The sequence below is a fragment of the Etheostoma cragini genome, chromosome 21 (assembly GCF_013103735.1).
Source record: "Etheostoma cragini isolate CJK2018 chromosome 21, CSU_Ecrag_1.0, whole genome shotgun sequence".
Lineage (NCBI taxonomy): Eukaryota > Metazoa > Chordata > Actinopteri > Perciformes > Percidae > Etheostoma > Etheostoma cragini.
The window spans coordinates 11911149-11931404 of record NC_048427.1 but is presented as its reverse complement, the minus strand read 5'-3'; the positions used below and the strand labels follow the sequence as shown (position 1 = coordinate 11931404).

General features: G+C 40.6%; 1 protein-coding gene across 1 annotated transcript; it reads right to left on the bottom strand.

Annotated features, from left to right (window-relative positions):
- Positions 1-1761: 1761 nt before the first annotated feature.
- On the bottom strand, positions 1762-14133 carry si:ch211-183d21.1. The gene is made up of 12 exons (XM_034860609.1): positions 13680-14133; positions 12047-12894; positions 11660-11840; positions 10279-10421; positions 8484-9049; positions 7999-8272; positions 7616-7811; positions 6962-7146; positions 6415-6510; positions 5299-5463; positions 3653-3746; positions 1762-2580 (listed from the first exon to the last, which is right to left on the bottom strand). The coding sequence occupies exons 2-12, from the start codon at positions 12867-12869 to the stop codon at positions 2517-2519; spliced, it is 2787 nt and encodes a 928-aa protein (XP_034716500.1). The 5' UTR covers positions 12870-12894; positions 13680-14133; the 3' UTR covers positions 1762-2516.
- Between the last annotated feature and the right edge of the window lie 6123 nt (positions 14134-20256).

Sequence of the window (20256 nt, the reverse complement as noted above, 5' to 3'; positions counted from 1 at the left end):
TGGTTAGCAGGTTGAACTTTCAGTAAAAAGAAAAAGAAAGAAAAATAATTATTACATCTATTAAGGACAGCTACTCAACTGTGCAGTAAGTGCTGAACCACAGAAGAGAGCTGAGATAAGATACATGATTAGCGGTGTGTTTCAAGTTTGAGCTCCAAATGCATCAGTAAGTGCTGCTGCAGACCGGTCATAAACAATGTTTCTGGATAGAATGTTATAGGAGGAAACCTCTCTACATGATGTTGACAGGAAGTACACATCTCAAACATAATCTGTAGGTAATGCATAGCACAAAGTCAATCACAGTAGAGCTGAATGAATGGTCCTCTTCTAATCAAACAACCCCATTCACACAAATACAAAAGTAGACTGGAGGTACATTTGAGAGCTTATTTGAGAACTGGAGGATGAAAATGGAGTAGGTCAAACACTGAGAAGTGACAGAGAAGGATATGAAACAGGTCGGAAAAAAACAACTGAGACTGCAAAAATTGCAGATCTGCGGACGTATTTTATTTCAAACCTGCTACATGTGCATGACATTTAAAAGGAAAACAAATTGGAAGGCAAACGACGGGAAGAACGTTTTTGACTTGTGACCTGGAGATGCAGATCATTTAAACGTTTTCTTTCAGACGTTTTCCATGTCTTGTTCTTCGGTGTGTATATTCTCTGCTGCATCATGCACAAAGACTTGTTAGTGCCCAGTAAAAACATTGGTACGTTTTCTTATTTCTCTAGCAGTTGTGTTCGATTTGAACATTGTTCAAGAATTGTTGGCCACTTCTTAGGATTGTTGTCAGTGCATGCCAGAGGGAGAGATGTGATTCTCATGTTATACAGGTGCTCAAAGCAGAAGTGTTACATCACATTGTGCTTCAGCATTGTCTAGCTTTTTCAGTGAGTACATATCTCACATTTTATTCAAGAGTCAACAAATTTGCATATCAATATATTATTTGAACTGTAAAATTGCGACACACAAAAATCCCACAAATTCTTTTTCACTTACGTGATTTTTTCTGGTTTTATATCTAGTACTTTTTATACAAAATAGTTGATCTTATATGAAAGCTGCTGTAAAATAAATCTGATTTATTTTGATTGATCTTTTTGATTGACAAAAGGTGTATTAATTTATGTCAACACTCAGAATTAAGAAATGAGGAAAAATGGTACTGATGAGGGAAATCTCCTCACAAAAGGCAATTGAAGCAAACAATCTGAAATATTGTGCACAACAGCAGATGAGTCAGGCAACATTACAAGGTAAGCGACACATCAACAATATCACAAATGGAGGATATCCAGGCTTATACGTTTATTTCATGGCACTTTTGGCAATTTTTGATCATTTTCAAATTAATCTTTAGATTTTCAACTTAAATCAAATTTAACAAATCAAAAGATTTCACTTTTTTCTCTGAGCCCTGCTAGTATTTGTATTTTACAATAACGTATCACTTCAGATTGGTGAAAATTGCCCCCCCCCCCCAAGAATAACTACTAACATATCCATAGTATTTACACTTAAGCTGCAGCTTTAGTTCTTTCCCTCTAATAAATGAGGAATCAGCTGATCAAACAACATACAAGTAGAAAAGGTACAGTAAAGGTTTCTGAGCCACACACACACACACACACACACACACACACACGCACACACGCATGCACGCACACAAACATAAAGTAGTTCTAATTTTTTTATGCAATCTCTCATTCCTAAAAACAAATACTCCTCATTCAAGAATTTACTCTTACTATTTTTGATCGAAGAAAATGTAAACAGTTTGCTTTAAGCAACAAAAGTGGTTACAGACACTCATCACAAGTTAGCTAAAGACATTCACATTTAAAAATCAATCAAGCCCTTTGACAGTCTAAAATGGACTTTAACAGCATGTAGCAAGAAAACAAAGCAGGAAGTTGACCGTTTGGAGACTAAATGTGAGCTTGACGAATACTATCTTGGTTCTAAAGTCTGTTGTTAAAACAACACACCAGCTGAGAAGTGATGAAGGTCATTACATTGATAAAGCTTCCTGCATAGCATGGCTGTTACATTTTTGAATTTAAAAGGCTTTTTCCACAGTAACATAAACAAGTCAACAAAAATGACCATTTAGGACTCAAGTATTACAAAAAAAAGCCCTCCCTTTTATCTTCCTTTTGCATTAAAAGTTGTAACCAGCACTGTTCACAGGCAAAGGTTGTACATAGTCTTTTAGAAAAATACGTTATCATGTATTTCAAAATTCAGGGGTTGCCTGATTTAAGTGTCACCAGTGCCATGAAATATCACATGTCGCACACTGGATGCAACCACGCTGCTTACAGACAACTATGAGTCATTTCGTCAGTGATCATCCAAAGACACTCAAAAGGGCACTTGTGGTGGCACTCATTTCAAAACAACCGCACAATCATCTATGTACAGGTCAAATTGATTAACCCCCTGCCTCTCGCTCTTTCTGCTGAAGTCGTCCCATGCACACAAGCACCTCCAGATGCCTGGATTATAGATCTGACAGGCCCTCTGCGTGTTCACTCAGCTCCATGGTGTAATAGTCCAGAGGGCGCCTGAGAATAGAGAAAACAACACATGCCCAAAGGCCTTAATGCTTTCAGAACTACACATTGCAATTACACTACAGTTTCCAGTCACTCACAGTTCTCCAGGAGTAATTTACAGTTTTATGGTTTACCTTTTATTGCCCCCATGCTGCTCTTATCTACAACCCCTAATTCAGTTTGTGATTTGCTGCATTTCCCACAATAACTTTCAACGACTTCCTGAGCACAGTCGTGAACTTTCAGTTTTTATTACAAGAGTTACACATACAGCTGACAGAGGTGCAATAGGGATTAGCATTACGTTTTTTTCAGCCATTGAAATATAAGAAAGTGGAAGTGAGATGTTATGGCTGTTGGAGAAATCTGTATCTCAAGCACGGGTTAAATCCCTCTATCACTGCTCCTAGCGTAACATGTTAAAACAAGAAAGAAGGTTTGCTCTTTAATTTTGAGCTGCAGCTGGTGTCTGACGCCAAACCCTGACAATTACACACTTAAGGAGTATGCGATGTTATTCTGAAAGACTGATGTGAAAAAATATGGATTATAAATACACAGAAAAAAGTAATGTTTATAGGACTTTTTTTAAGATCAAATTCATAGTAATACAATGTGTTTTCCTTAAATATCAAGCTACGGCATGGGGTGAGTTAGCTTAGCTTAGCATAAAGCCTGGAAACAGGAAGCCAGGCTCTGGCTCTGGTCAAACCCTAATTAACAGGTTATAAGGTGCTATAGGTGTTTCTAAATTTTGAAACTGTTTCTTGCTTTCAGTACTTATGTTTTACTTATAGCCCTAGCTGTAGTTTCATTTTAACAGGACAGACATGAGAGTGGTATCAATCTTCAAGAAACACATCTTAATGCAAGACTCCCAACAATGAAGCTGAATTATTGATTCCTAATTACGCACACTTATTATATTCACAACACTCAATAATAAATAACCAGATGTTAATAATCCGGCGTTGTGTTGATTTCCAGCCAACTAGCAAAGAATACAGAAGGTAAATATCTGATCAGTATGCACATTCAGCCGACCAGAGAGAGATGAGAAAAGAAGAATAGGAGTGCTCACCTCTTCCTGTAGAAGTATGTGAACAGAGCGGCTCCTAGTCCCAGCAGCAGGAGCCCTGCTACTATCAGCCCTATCTGTAAGCCCAGGGCAGACGCTGGGAGAGAGTCAAATAAAACCTCAGGTACACTTACTGAACAAGTTTAAACACAACATGGCAATTCAAACATCCTGAAAAAATGTTAAAGCAAAAATAGATATTTTAAATGCCTGTAATATATCCACCTACTGCCTTTTATGTTCTTCTTAATGAAATATGTGTTAACATCTCAGGATAAGTGGTCTATTCCAGATTTACCATTGAAAACTATGCTTGTTATTTCCAACATTTTAAGTCACACGATAACTACTTAAGCAGCTACTGTGAGCAATACAAAATAGGCACAGCTGGCATATTTGTTTACAGTGCAGTCAAACACACTAGCGTTGTTTGAATGACAGTCTGTCAGTAATTGACCTTTTTCCATCATGCATGAGCGTGATCTGATTTTATGCTGAATAATTGGTTTTCCTTAGTCTCCTTCCTTAGTATCACCAGACCAAGCCAAGCTCACTAGATTCGAGATTTAACGTTGGTCTGGGGAGTCTGCTCTGTATTTTCTCTGCATAAGAAGCGTGGCCAACAGGCATAGATAAAAGGAATTGGTGGTGTTCGGTGATCGCTATGTTGAATGTAAACAAGGAGCTGCCTGGTTGCTTCTCTATCGTCATTGTGTTAAACTCGCCAATAGGTAGATAAGCCAGTTTTTGATTGGTTCCCACAAAACTGTTCGCTGAAGCAGGAGAATTAAACATGCAGGTTTCCAGATCGAACTGCAGGGTGAAATCAAATCGCCGGGAGAGTGGGCGGGGTTTACCCAATATTTAAAACTGACCCTTTGATTTAAAATGCTGAAAATGACCATGTCTTGTGTCTTTTGATATACATTTGCATTCTGCTTGCTTATTGAGAGAATGTTCAAATCAATAAAACTCCATACGTTTTCATGCACACACACATGGCTCATGAAGCAATCAAGAAACTGCAAGTTTGAAACAAGTTTGCTGCAGTCCTCACAGCAGCTTTCAATCGTAAATCCCCCCTTTCAAGACCTCACTTCCTTTTTTAATACGGGTTCAGTATCCTGTGGGCATCTACCGAGTAGCCTAGCCAGCAGAGACAACAATATGTACTGTATATATACTTTATATAAATGTGTAATATATAAACAAACATACATACTAAATTGGCAGTCTAATGTAAGATTCAAACACAGCAGGTGCAAGGTAGAACGCAAACGCTGTAGGTCTTCTATGAAAAGTTCTATATTAAAATAGCTGTTAATATTATTATTTTACTATCATACCTACTGTAACTTTCTTTGTTACAACAACTGTCCACTATGGCTCCGGAGTAGAGATTGTGACTTTGATCAGCTCCTAATAATCATAATGGCGATGATGTAAAACTCTGCCTCCATGTCTGATCTGGCAGATTTCTATCTCTTTGGAGAGAACTCACCACCAAGGGTTGGCTGCCATGCTTGGTTTTATTCAGAGAGTTTTAAGACCCAAGAGACCATGCTAAAAAAAAAGCTGAATTTTTAAAGCAATCTGTTTTCTTGTGAAGTGATAATGACTTGGCGAGTTGGTGTTATGTGGGTTCTAACCTTTGCTTGTGTAACGGTCCATGGAGGGAGCAGAGCAGACGTCCCCCTGAGCTGAGGAGGGATTCATGTGCGATGTCTGGATGATGAGGGCCTTCTGATGATCCGACAGCGCCTGGATGTTCCCCCACACTCGCAGCCACCCAGACACACAGGAAAAATTGGCTCCTTGAGCATGAACAGACAAATGTTTTATTATCTACATATGAAAGTGTTCAGGATGTGCTTTACCTTGACAAATATAGTCATTCTGTAATCAGGAAACAATAGATGTGAGTTACATCTGAAGAGCATAACCCATGCCAGTTACTTAGTGTATATTAGGGATACAGGATGTGTTAAAGATAAGGATATAGTCGCACCTGAGCCTCCTTGTCTCTATATAATGTCTGTCTGTGAGAATTGACTTCCAGAACCAGACGTGGTTGCGGGAGTTGCTAGAATAGTGCTATATAGTGCTGCTCATCTCCTGTTAGTTGGCAGATAATAACACAGCTGAAGCATTGCTTTACCAGTTGCACCTTTTTACACCACTACATTCTCAGAACAGTTAATCATCCCTACTGTACAACTTATCGGTAACAGTGGTATCCACAGCTGTATTGATTGTTATTCAAGTTCTCCCACAGAATCAGGGGTCTCTGCTCTGCAATCCTTTCTTTCTTTCCCTTTTCATGACTTTCAGTATCATTATATTGAGCTACTTTGTACTTTTCTAATCTCTTTAATGTTATATTCTGAATGGTGACGCACAGGATTTGATCACTAGTGAAACCATTCTCTGTAGACCTTTCATCGGATGATTGAGGCAGCTCTTATGTGTATGGGTGTGTAAATTATATATATATAATAATTATATAATTTTTTTAATATTGTCATGTTGCTGCTCATATACCTGATAAACATTGTGGCAATAAATAGTTCAGCATTAAGTGGATAGCGTGCCGTGTTCTTATTGTTTTTTAAGCTTGAACTCACACTGCCACACATTCAAGTTTACAACAATCCTTCAAACGCACGATATTTGAAATCTCAGGGTTGAATCATTTCTTGCAATAAAAAGAATCATCAGCAAGCCAATGTGACAGTTTCAATGTATACTAAGTAAACCTGCCTCACCTTGGAGATACAAGGCAGAGATGCCACAGTGACACTTCTGCTCCAGGTAGTCGGCCACCTCAGCGACCCTCCTCCCTTGGATTAGACCATTGCAGTCTGAGACAAACAGACAAGAGCATGGCAGCTTTTATAAAAAGGCATATGTACTGTGTTTTGACCATTACACAAAAGGAAAAAAATTCAGTGTTACATTCATTCCAACATGAAGGATTTATATTTATTCTATAATTTTCTTAAATTCTAAAAATTTAAATATTTTCTAACTCTAACCCAACAGGTTTCAGCATTTTCACCTTTATTAGGCAGTTGACCATTAAGCTACAGACAGGACACATAGAGAGAAAGAGAAAATATTATGACATTCAAAGATCCCCAGCTGGGATTGAACAAGTGATGCCCCAGCATCACGGTTTGCAAAGTTTCTATGCACTGCAAGTAAATTTAGAGTCACTATGTGTTCAAAACATAGCCTCATGGAGCTTTACAATCTGTGCAGAATCTCTATCCTTAAACCACATTTTAGTTTTTGAAAGTTATGATGCCTCACCTCCCGACTGCTCCTGCCAGTCATTGGACAGTGGTCCGAGGCAAAGATCAATGCGACTTGAGAAGGCGGAGCTCGGACAGATGTTGGTTCTGTGAGGTGTGGGCGACGAGCTTGTCCAGGAGGAGGGGCTCCTCACCTCGCAGCATGAACACCGGCTGAGTGACACAGGACCATCTTCCACTGACCTGCACATGCAATGCATGTATGAATATAAACACACACACACACACACACACACACACACACACACACACACACACACACACACACACACACACACACACACACACACACACACACACACACACACACACACACACACACACACACACACACACACACACACACACACACACACACACACAAGTTGTTTTGATGTGTTTGCCTTCTGACTTTAGCCTGCTCTGGTTTGCAGTGCTGCATTAGTTGCCATGGTAATCTTTCCTAGTTAAAGGAGAACCAGTTGTGATAAAAAAAAACAGAAAGAAAACCCAAAACAGAGTCTGTCTGTGGCCTGGACCAAATTAATATTATTAGATAAAGGCCTCTACATGACATTTTTAGCATTCTGATTATAGCCTTAATTGGGTTGGGCCACATAATTAGTGACAATGTTCTCAGTGATTCAAGCTCCTGGGTTTATTCTGCATTTACCTGGCAGCTGGAATCACTTGTCTCCCTCTGGTGGTGGACAGAGAGGAGAGCAGCTGCTGGTTTTCACTGAACACAAGTACATCTCGGAGACTGGAGTTGGTCAGAGCAGTGCCAGCTCTACAGACACTGAACAGGTCATAGCACAGGACTACGGCTCCTCGTACAGGCACCGTGGAGCCATCCGGGAAAGTCTGATCTATGCAGGAGAGAGAAGGGGGGGAAGAAGTAGTAAAGAAAGAGATGGTGGGGATGGGTATAAAAAGAAGAAGAGGGAAAAGGACACAGAGAGAGTGTGGGAGAGACTACTGGGCGGTTATTACAAAAATGAGGATGGAAATCTTTTATTTCAAAAGGCGTCTATCCCCGAACAGCAAAGCCCTCACCTGCTCCAGTGACATTTCCAACCATGTAAAATCCATCCTGGTCAACAGATCCGGTCAAAGGAAAGGCAATGACGGTTCCACTGCGCTCCTGGTCAAACACAGAAAGCACCAGGCCCACCAGGTTTGTCATGGGGGGCCCATGCAGCTCCACAAAGGCCCTCTGCTGGCTGTGATTGGTCCAATGGCCACTAGCCACCTCACTGATGACCACACCCTCAGGGGCTGGAGGGGGGCGGGGGCAGCTGTTCTCCCTAAGAGGCGTGGGTGGAGCCACCTGTAGTGAGCGATGCATTTCAGACCAAAGATTTTGATATATCCAAAAAAATTAAATCAGCATACATTTAAATGTGAAAAAAAAACTAGCCAAATATTTCAAAGGAATAGTTCAACATTTTGGGAAATGTGCAGCAACTTCCGGAAGCTACGCTCATGGTGACAGTTGACTTACTGACCAAGTGACCCAAACCTTCAGCCTTTGTACTCACTGAAAAAGCAGACAGGTCATAGGGATAAAGGCCTCTACAGCGACTAAGGGCCTCATCACCAGGTAGAACCTCTGGATCCTCCAGCAGAGGCAGCTGTCCCGGGGTCAGAGCCTTACTCAGCTCCTGTGCCTCCTTATCTGATCCTCTCTGGCGGTATACGACTGCATCCAGCAGACCTTTGGTGGGGATACCCCTTTGTGTGGCGGATGGCGGGCCAGAAGGGCTGCGATAAAGCGCCACAGCATCTGGTCCATTCTGGATGGTATTGGGGGGCAGGCGGAGTGATGGAGCCGGCACCAACCTGTCACTGCCCAGCAGAAAGTAGCCCTTAGAAGTTGTGAAGTGTCCACTTAGGCTAATCTCCCTGTAGGGTCTGTTGTTGTGTGCACTGAAGAGTAGGATCCAGATGCCTTGCAGGGAGACTCGGCGTCCTGATGGATGCCAAAGCTCGATGTACTCGCCATCCTCAGCTGTCCCAGGTGTATCAGTGTTCAGCTCATTGATCAGGAAGTCACCATTCCCCCAGGGTGGGAGGTGAGGTGGTGAATCTGTACCTCCTGGAATTACTAAAGCATAAAGAAAGGTATTAATTAGCTGCTGTCAAGGACTATTTTAACTTGACTTCACTTTGTTTTTTGTAAGGATTTAACACACAACATCTAACCTGTTAACAAAAGAGCTTTCCTGATGCGGGTAGGCAATGGTAGAGTTTGCGCTAAGCTAAGTAGCTTTATATTTAACAGACGGGTATGAGAGTAGTATCAATTTTACAATTTGCATGAATGTGAATAATCATATTTAGCATGGAGTTGTTAAAATAAACAAAACCACAAGTGTCTAATACGAGTCTGTCACACTCATACGAGTGTACTAGGGGACCCATAATAAAGTTCTCACTAATACTCTGATTCCCTCAAACCAGTACTGCTTCCTGGTGCAACTCCCCCCACCTCCCCAACCTTTTACTTATGTGAATAAAGGATTGGTCTTGTTAACTTGCTGAGGATTTAATGAGAGCTCCTCCCCTTAAGAGAGCAAAACCTTTCCCACAAAATGAGACTGTCTGGATTTTTTGATTTCTTTAACAGACTTATCTTTCACTTCTCTTAATGGGGGCTCCTTCTTGGAGCAGCATCACCCACAAACTCTCAGTTCTTTAATTTGTAATACTTCTTCCAGTGATAAAGCTTAGTTCACAATCTATAACTTCGTCAAGGTCAACATTTAGGAGAATTACTCGGTGGTTTCCGAAGATGAACAAGAAATCTATTTCTTATGGTTGCAAATGTAGTTCCTCATGGCACAATTACCAACAGTCCCTGCAGATGACTCATCGTAATGTATCACACACACACACACACACACACACACACACACACACACACACACACACACACACACACACACACACACACACACACACACACACACACACACACACACACACACACACACACACACACACACACACACAAACTATGTTGTTCTCATTATTAAGTCATTTCCATGACTTAATATAATTGTTACCATACATATTCAACATTCATGGCCACGCATTATATCAATTTCACAATGTCTGAATAAAGGTGGAACTTTCTACTGCCTGGCAGTCACACGTGCAATACCTGTTCTATTACCTTCCTTACTGCATGTAAATTGCAGAGATAAAAGCATAAGGCGTGGGATTGAGTTGAGTTGACAGAATCTCATAAGCTGTATCAAACAACATACATATTTAATAATGTTGAGCATCTCAAATAAATGTAAGAGTCAGGAAGCACATTCAAATACTCACCAATACTGTGCGGGCAGATCTTTGGCCAGGGGCACTGGTTGGGCTGTGCGGGAGTTTGCGAGGCCTCCCAGAAGACACCAGGGTCTCTGGCCCAGGTGGCCACACCACAGCGACTCAGATAGAAGCCTCCCTCTTTCAATAAACTGACAAAGTAATAAAATCATTTAGAAACAGCCCTTACAAATTGACACTTATTTTGAAGGGTATAATATTATAAATTGGTTAGTGTTGGAGCGCACATTTGTATTTTGCAGTGGATGAACAAAGCACATCATAATGCTATCCAATAATATTGCTTTACAATGAAAATATTAACTGTAATGCTACAGTTCTTAATAGTTTTTAGCAGGCGTGACAATGTCAGTCTGTTGCTCAGTTCGTGCAAGACTTTGGTTCAGAGTGAAATATCTCAACAAGAATTGGAAGAAGCGCAGTGACATTTTATTTGATGCATTAAGAATGCCTTTCACATCCAATGCAATCAAGGATAAAAACACAATAAAGTCAGGGCCTTATTTCCATTGTGGTCCTCAAATTTCCATTGCGGTCCTCAATTATTCATCCATTAAATTTGATAAACTCATTAATGTCCCCCTCTGGCCTGGCATTGCCCAACTAATTTAGCAGTTGCGTATTCATCTGGAACACCTCAGTTCATTTTCAATTTGCAAATGGCGCAGGCCCGTCCCCTTTAGGATGAACTGCTAATAACCTTGGTGATAGGCTGACTTTTCCTCTAGCAACTTTATCAAAATATTAATTAGTCCAATATTTTGGTTTATTATTAACAATAATCTACAGACTCATCTGTACTTTGTGTTCACTACTTATTAGCAAATATTAGCATTAGCAAGATGGTGGATATGGTAAACTTTAAACCTGCTAATCTTCAGCTGTTAAGCATGCTGACGTAGGCATTTGTTTAAAGCACTATTGTGCTTCAGTACAGTCTAACAGAGTTGATAGCGTGGCTGTTGACGCTAAGTCTTGTTGTATTGCTCTTCATTTTTAAAACAATAAGGTGTGAATAAAACTTGCTTGTCAAATGTAGGTGTTGTTATGAGCAAATCTATTTCAGTGTCAGTGGGAGCCTACTTGTGACTACTGCCTCACAGTGATCAAGACACACCAAACAGAAAAAGTGCAACAGTAAAGAGGAACAGTGGTTACAAGCCTCTCCCAAGTAACAATATGTTTGACAGAATGCGTTTCACAACACTTGAAACCATGCCCTCAAAAATAACTACTGGATGTTACTGACACATCTGATGGTCACCATGAGCTTCACCACACTAACATTTGTTCTTTTCACCTCTGCAGACCAACTGGGGTGGTCTTACTTTGGAATTTAAAGGAGTGGTAAACTATCAGGATGCCTTGCCTGTTGCTGAGTTGGTATGGCTCTCTGCCTGGGATGAGAGTCTCTGTAAGGTTGGCACTGGGCTTGTTTCCAGGTCCAGCAAACACAAATGCATCTAGTGGCTGTATCTGGCTAAGTGGACTGCCAACAGGGAATACTGAGGCTCTGCCACTGTAAATAGCCACTGCCCCAGACTCGTCTCCTAAGAAAAAACCGAAACAAAAACATTTAGAAAAAAAAAAAAAAGTGAGTGAATGAATTATTGGAAATTTACCACAGTGAACTAAAGCTCTCTACGTAGGTTCCACAAGTAAATTCTGATGAACTGAAAAGCCGAAACGATCTAACAATCATACAACGCTATCCAGAGCGGTAGAACAAAATCAAGACAACCCACAGCACACTGACCTTTCATGTAGTTCTTCTCTATGTTCACGGAGATCAACCCATTCCTGAAAGCGTCCACATTCACGTCCACACTCACGCTGACCCTGTCCGTTCTCCCGTCCAACACAACCAGCACCAGAGGACCTGCAGCTGGAGCCTCTGTTAGCTCCACAAACCCGTCCACCTGTCCTCCTCCCAGCTTCAGCTCAGTGATGACAGGAATGGATGCTGGGGCGGCAGGCGGGGTGCAGTTATTCCTCTGACTTGGGGAAGGTGAGGACACCTGAAAGCCCCAGCGGTCCTCAGACAGCAGGCACCTTTCAATTGACTCGTCCCCCTCAAGGGCTGTTTCATCCTCGACGAAAGCTGGTTCTCCAGGTGTCAGAGTCTCAGCGAGGAACTCTGCGCCCCCAGTACGGCGAGTCATGTACACAACAGCGTCCACCAGCCCAAAAGCTGTGACATTCATCTTCTCACTGTAGCGAGCAGCAGATGTGTGGTAGAGGACAACGGCGTCTGGGCCGTTCTGGACTGTGTTGGGAGGCAGGAGGATGTCTGGTTTTGGCAGCATATCCACCGAGCCCACCAGGAAGAATCCTCTGTCATCTGTGCTGTGGCCTTTGAGATCCAGCACCTTGTAGGCTATATTTCCATTTCCATTATAGAACACAAGAGTGTAACCATCCAGTGAAGCCCGTTGCCCACTGGTGTGATACAACTCCACAAACTCAGTGGTGTCCAGTCTGGGGTTGTCAGCGTTGATCTCACTGATAATAAGGCAGGATTCACCATTGACTACCACCACCAGGCAGAGACAGGCCACACAGGCCAAACTGACCATCATGACGTGCAGCTTCTTCGGGGAGCTTCTACAAGAAACAGTTGCATTCCTCAGTAAAATACAGGAACTGAGAGAGTGTTGATACTGGGGTTTATTAAACTCAAGCAATACTGGGATGTTATTTATAAGGACAATATAAATGACTGACACAATCTGAGCCACATAAAAGGACTGGTTACTGTATAGTAGTGTGTTCACAGTACTGTAATCAAATCTTATGTTTACTACTTTCATACCAGACTCCCTAGCATAGAAAACTCATAATATCATGAATGAGTCTTCTATGAGTCTATTTTTTTTTGTTCATTGTGACATTTGGAATGCACGTCTTCTGCATGAGTCATGTAATGTTGCGAAACACACTGACTGGCAAGCAGATGGAAACTTTGCATGAATCGGTAAAATACTTTTAGGTGTGAATCAATAATAATGGGCATTTAAAATAAATTGGAACTGTCAATTTACAATAGCAAGTTAAACACATGATGCAGTATGCCATCCCCATTTCATCCCTACAATCACTTAAAATCGTCACAGCTTTAAGGTTAGCTATAAAAAATAGTCTTAAGAAGCTAAATTAGTTTGCACGACAGTCACTCTCTAGGAAAACCACGTTGGGACACAAAAACAGACGTCTTAAAATGAAGAAACAGTCCATGGAGTTTATTTCTGCCCTGAATTTAGTTCCCATCTCACTACAGTTATTCCAGTCACGGTTAGGCTGCTATGCATGCATCTTTCCGTCGAAAAAAAAGCGTGTCAATCTGCTTTCTATCAGTGCCACACACGGTCCTAAAAGGCGCCATGACTTACTGTATTTTCTCGGTCTTTGTCGGCCGGGTGTCGGTGGTTGCACCGTCGAAACCGCTGTAGTTGAATGTCAATGTTCCCCGTCGGAAATAATGTTGGTAAAGTTTGTTTTCTGCTCTCCGCCGCTCCCTTCATTCACAAAGCAGCACTTTCTCCCCCCGGACTGTGGGCGGTCAGACTGACTGAGGGGGAAGATGCCTGCCAGGGGAAGCTCTCTTTTTTTTCTACGGCTCAGCACACCATTGAGCCATTCACAGCTGAAGTCTAGCTGAAGATACAACACAGAAAAAGCTAGCAAACGAGTAAAAAGGCGGGTAAAGTGTATCCCCCCCATTCGGTATTGCCACTATTCAAAATTGACAGTAGCCTAGGCCTAAAAGTAGTGTTATTTCTGTTTTTAGAGCAAAATACCTCTGCGGCCTTAAGTTCATACTTACAAGCCTTGTAAAAGACCCGAAGGGGGCCCCTGACCTCACTGTGAAATTCGGAGTGTGAATTAGGGAAGAGTGGGTTCAGTGGTAACTCTCCAATGACAGCCAAAGTCCCGCCGAATATCAGGTAATTGTTGCATCTTTCATCAGGCTTTCTCAACAGTAGTAACAATAGGCTACATGTGTATGCTTAAAATGATTACCTACCTATACTTGCATAAGGTAACAGAAGAAGAAGCTTCACATTATTTAGCATACAACTTATAAAATTAGATAGCCTAACAATTAATACAGTATAAGGAAAATAGGCTACTCTGGTCATTGAGAAATGAGAAAACATACAACTGACCCCATGCTCTTTAATTTTCTGCAATTGAAAGAGCAAAACGTTCCTTAAAGTAATATAATTAACCATTACAGATTACAAACCATAATTAGGCTACTATTATTAGAGCCAAGTAGTCTACCACAGCACTTTATGTTTCTCATTGCTACATTATGATTGGCTACCAAACTAAAAAGTAGGCCTACCATGCAACAATGTCAGTGTAAACTAGATCCTACAGGAACATCACTGATTAAGAATGTAAGGATTTTTAATTTTTTACTTTCCTTGAACAAAGCTAAAACACGAAAGCATTCTTCAGCATCATTCCTCCTGGAATACTTCGATATTTTACTCAAGTAAAATACCACAATAAGTAGGCTGCTTCATAACAATTAAAAGTCATTCATTTAAAATTAATTAAAAATGAAGAAAAAAAATTTAAAATGGACCCAGCTACCATGTGTAGCCTATTCCAAGCTAGCTAAGCGGCTCCTGTTGTCAGGTCTGCTTTGTTCTGCGATGCATCAGAGCATGCAAACCATGGATGTGTCAGAAATGCAAACTGTAGCAACTTGCTTTAAACCAGCCACCGCTAAAGTTTGAGATATACGCCGGCAAAGCAGAGCAAAGTCTAGGCAAGCAGAGCAGATGTAACCTACATTATATCTGAATGATTTAAAGTCCTCATATTATGCTCATTTTCAGGTTAGCAATTGTATGCAGAGGTTGTACCAGAAAAGATTTACATGCTTTAATTTTCAAAAAACACCATATTGTGTTGAACTGCACATTGCTGCAGCTCCTCTTTTCACCCTGTGTGTTGAGCTCTCTGTTTTAGCTACAGAGTGAGGCATCACATTTCTGTTCCATCTTTGTTGGGAGTTGCACATGCACAGTGCCTAGGTAAGGACAACTACCCAGTCAGAAGCAGAGTATCATGTGTTGTTGTTTTCTAACATCTTAATTTGAAAGGTTGCCTAACTAGTAACTGCCGTCAAATAAGTGTTGTGGAGTGAAAAGTAAAACATTTCCTTCCCAAATGTAGTGGGGTAAAAGAATAAAATAGCATAAAATGAAAATACTCAAGGAAAGAACAATTAACTCAAAATTGTACAGTATTTAAATTGACCTGCGAAACTGACAAGGACAAATCTGGTTTGGTGTTTGTTGTTTGTTGTGTGTGTTTTGCTCAGTCATTATTGGCTTAAAGTTTCATTTCTGCTCTGGGACTAGTGTCAAATGTCTGTGATCAGGAAGTTTAAATTAATTTGACTACAATTACCTTTATTGATGCTTTTAAGGAACATTCATTTATTCATGCATACATTTCCATTTTCTTGAATTACCAGTAATTAACGTTAAGAGACAAGTGACTAAACCAATTTAGTCTACAAATACACTTTTACATAGGCTACCTTTTAGTCATTTGAATTAATCTGTATTATTCTCAATGTAAATTAATTTGTTTGAATAGTACTCCAACAAATACTGTATGTTTATATTCAGCTCTACTTGCCAAGTATTTTGAAGTAAATTGATACATCATTACTGTAATATAAAACTATACGGTGTAGATTATCATGCCATTTTTTAATCGCTTTGAATGTTGTTTTTTACCTTGCTCTCAAAATCTCCAGTTTAACAATTTTCTGAATTTGTTTGACTGTGAGTAAAATGCAACAGTAAAGGCCGTTGTCTGTTTGGTCCACATTACAAATGATGGTTTGAGGTGTCTAAATGTCTTCTGAAAGCGATATCTCCACAACATGATCACATTATTAATAGCTTGGTATTGGTTAAAACATACTACAAAAATTAGTTCATCAATGTCAGCACATGTTGTCTCAGGTTAGAGTTGTTTAGCCTGAGAGCTCAGGGTTACGTTTGTGATGCTGTGTTAAGTCAGCAATACATTTTACTGGTTATTTAAGTAAATTTTCAGCGGCTAAATGTTCATTCAGATATTTAAAGTATAATCAATATTCACATATGTACATATCTATACTAATATATATATATATATATATATCATGTATAGTAACAGACAAATTTCCTCTGTTGTGGAGAACTGGTCAGAGAAAAGAGGCGAACGGAAACTATTGCATTTGGACTATCATGTGAATGAACAAGCTTTCCAGTCTGTCAGAGGTTATATGCAATTCTTCATGTAATAAATTACGCTTCCTCTTTTGAAATGTGTAAATGACTTTAATGCATCCTAGCGCCACAAGATGTCCCTATAATCATGGGGGTGTGTTTTGATGTCTGCTTGTGGACAAAATGAAACTGTCAGCTGGGAGAAAACCAGCAGAAATGCCTTTAATAAGCGAGCATCCCTGAGGTGAAACTGTTTATTGATGGTTGTGCTTGTACAGGGAAGTCTTACTCCGATATTCTGGTTTGTGTGGTGTTATTTGACGTAATCCGGTACATTTCGACACAGAGAAAAGGTCATGTGAAATATTAATAATGTAGACATTTGTTGGTGTGTGCATAAAGTTGGCGCTGCAGTGCGAGCGGGTACTTGAACATTTCAATTGCATTTCTGTGAAAACGCTGCTCGCTTTTCAAGAGTCAACAACCTTGTTGACAAGGTACATCTAATTCATCTGGCTGGTTTGTTGTGATGACTCACAACTTAGATGTAATTGCATCTCATACATCACATTCATTCCTGAATGTGATGGAAAAATACTCTTCCCTGCAGATAACATGGAAAGATGCTGTGTTCAGTGCATGGATGAGATAAACTTAATTACATTTACAAGATTCAGGACAGACTCATCTGTCCACCAGAATCACTGGTAAGTCAATTAGAGTTTCATTTAATGCTTCTAGGTAAGTGAGGAGAAGGTGAATTGAATACATTTCAGCACACAGACTATTAATCAACAGTGACAACAAAGCTTTACTATGCAAAGTCAGTGTAATACACCAAGTGAAGGGAATTTCAAAATTTACATAGTGGAGTTACACATGTAGATAGCAGTTTATGACAATTGCAAAACTGTTTCTGACAACCTTAACAACCCCTACACCCTAGTGGATCATTTCTAAGGAACCACTCAAAGCAATCTGAGTCTGCATGCCAGCATCGCAAAATACAGCAGAATGCACATTTTATCTTCGACCAATATGCTGTCATGTCACTTGTTTGAGCGCGACAGCGATTGGATGGGAGTGTTGAGTCATTTCGTTTGAAGTGTAAACAGCCAGCATCATCCCTGACTCTATCATCAGATGATTTTCAGGAGCAGCAGTAGCAGGTTTGGGAGGATATTTACATCCATTGGGAGAATGGGACCAACTTCTAGGCAGATCAAATACTGGAGCAGGCATGGTCTGATAAAACTACAGAACATCCTGCCCCAGACTCCACATGGAAGACAGTCTAAACGTGGACTGCAGTATTGCAATATTAGATTGTTTTCAATTACAATGTAGCGTGAAGTTCTGCTTGAATGCAGATAAATTAACCTGAGGAAAATATGTATCCACTGCAAACACAGAATACAAACCATGTTGTCACATTAAGACCTTGGGACTCTTTTTGGTGGCTTTTACAGTATTTTAACAGTTCCTCTGGGCCACTCTTCCAAATATTTGTCCTATTAGATGTCAAGCCGGTTAGTTAATAGTTAACATTAAAGAGAGGAAAAGTTTCTAATTGACAGCAAAATGCTCAAGGCCCACTATAGATGTATTATGAAATAAACAAAACCAGCATGTGTCAGTCTTGTAATATTCTTTGACTTTCCTACACTGTGGCACTCAGCTCCAAGCCTATTACCTCTGAAGATCAAGTCTTAATAAAACAAATAAAGAGCCATTTAAAAGAAAAGGCTAGTTCCTGAAACAGCTGGGCACCATAGCCTGTAACATAGCTACAACATAACAGGGGGAAGCAGTGTATCTTCTGGGGACTATTTATAGCAGCAGATTAATACACATTCACCTTTTTAGTGAGTATTGACAGCAGCAGCTAAAAACAAACTACAGTGCCCATGTTTAATGTTATAAAGGAAGTTGTCACCCAATGCAACAATGCGGCTTATTGTTGTGTTTTTATCAGTTTTGGACGACAATCGAAGTCTATGGCACAGAGCAATAAGCTATATTTGGCTTTACTACACAGGAAATACTTACTAGTAGTATACATTAATTGTTGGTTTTAGTCTTTTAGAGAATTATAGAATATCATCAGACTTGGTGCCAACTTGCTACATCAGATGACCTGGGCCTTGGCAACCTGGTCTGACATGACTGATTTCATTAATGGCCTCTTTCACGATCTTTTGTTCATCCTTTCTATAAATACGCAATGCCCTATCTGCAACTATCTCACACCAAAAACTGCTTTGCATGCTGCTGACCCTAAAAGCTTCCCTGTTGTGCCTGAAGCTAATTTTTCACCTCATTAGCCTGAACAGACATAAAAACTGGGATACTGGGAGGACAAAGCAGGTTTGTGTGTATATCCACCTCAGGAACACATGGGACAATGCAGTGGAGAGGGAGGCCATGTTTAATGTTTTTACACTACACTTCTCAAAGGCATGATGACAATGAATTATGTGATAACTGCGAAGGATTGTGGAGAGGTATTTCCACCCATCTGTGTCGATACGTAATTGGACGCACATGCAAGCTTTAAAACCCTCACCAAAAGGTGAGGGCAGGGTTTGACGTGAATGAATCCCCTTTGTTTCATTTCCTTCCTCTCTGTCTTGAAGGCACAGAGGAAGCTTTTTAGCGCTTCTCAAGAAAGCACCCAAAGAACCTCATCAGCATTCACCATGCATCACCAGCTTACTGCATCCAATCATGTGTGCTCACCATACAGGGTGCATGCTTGTGTGTGTGTGTTTGTGTGTGTGTTTGTCACACACAGGCAGAGACAGGCAGGGAGAATCCCTTTGTGTTCCCTGTGAATCCCCAAGGTCAAGTACAGGCATTTGAGAACAGAACGGAGACAGGCACCAAGTGTGAGGTGGAGACGATGTTCCAGGTCAAAGTGTGGGATTAGGATCTTGTTCGGCACATTCAGGTCAATGGCAGCAAAGGCAACACCAGATGTGTGTTGGATTATTGATCTAAAGTGGTGCTTCCTCTCCCTTCACATCACCAGCAGAGAAATCCCTCTCAGGCTCAGCCTGAGCTAGTTTTAACGATAACAACTTCCCCCAGTGAATGTTCCCACATAATCCGAACGGGTTAACTGCTAACAGGGGATGCGAGGTGCGAGAACAGGAGCTTTGCCACAACTTGATTTCTCCATGAGATTGCACTCATGTTTGATTCCCAGTTCCCATGGCAACCAGCAACCGCAATGTACCTGACCTACATATGTGCTGTATGTACACAAACGCGCCAGCCATCTGTTAGTGTCGCGTTGTACAGTCGTTCATGTGGGGACTTTGAGCGCTTGTTAAATGAGTCTGATCAGAGATGGCAAGAACAAACTGAGGAGCCAGGAGCTGCTTTCACCGTTTTTAAGAAGCTGTCAATGAGCTGTGTCAACAATGGCTGGGAGTCACATTGAGACAAGCTGTGTTTGCAATTGGCTCTGTAGTCTTACCAGGGTATTATTATGTGATATATTTAAATATCATTTATTACAAGATGGCAATACTTGGACTTATTTAAAGTGCCACAAATTGTTATAATTTTTTTTATTTTACAAAAACATACATCATTCAAAAATATTTACTTAAAGAGCCATTTGGACAGTTCAGTGGGTTGATGGTAAATGTACTTTACTGCTTCACTTGAAGAACTGTAATTAAGTACAAATGTGAGGTACTTGCACTTCTAAACAACT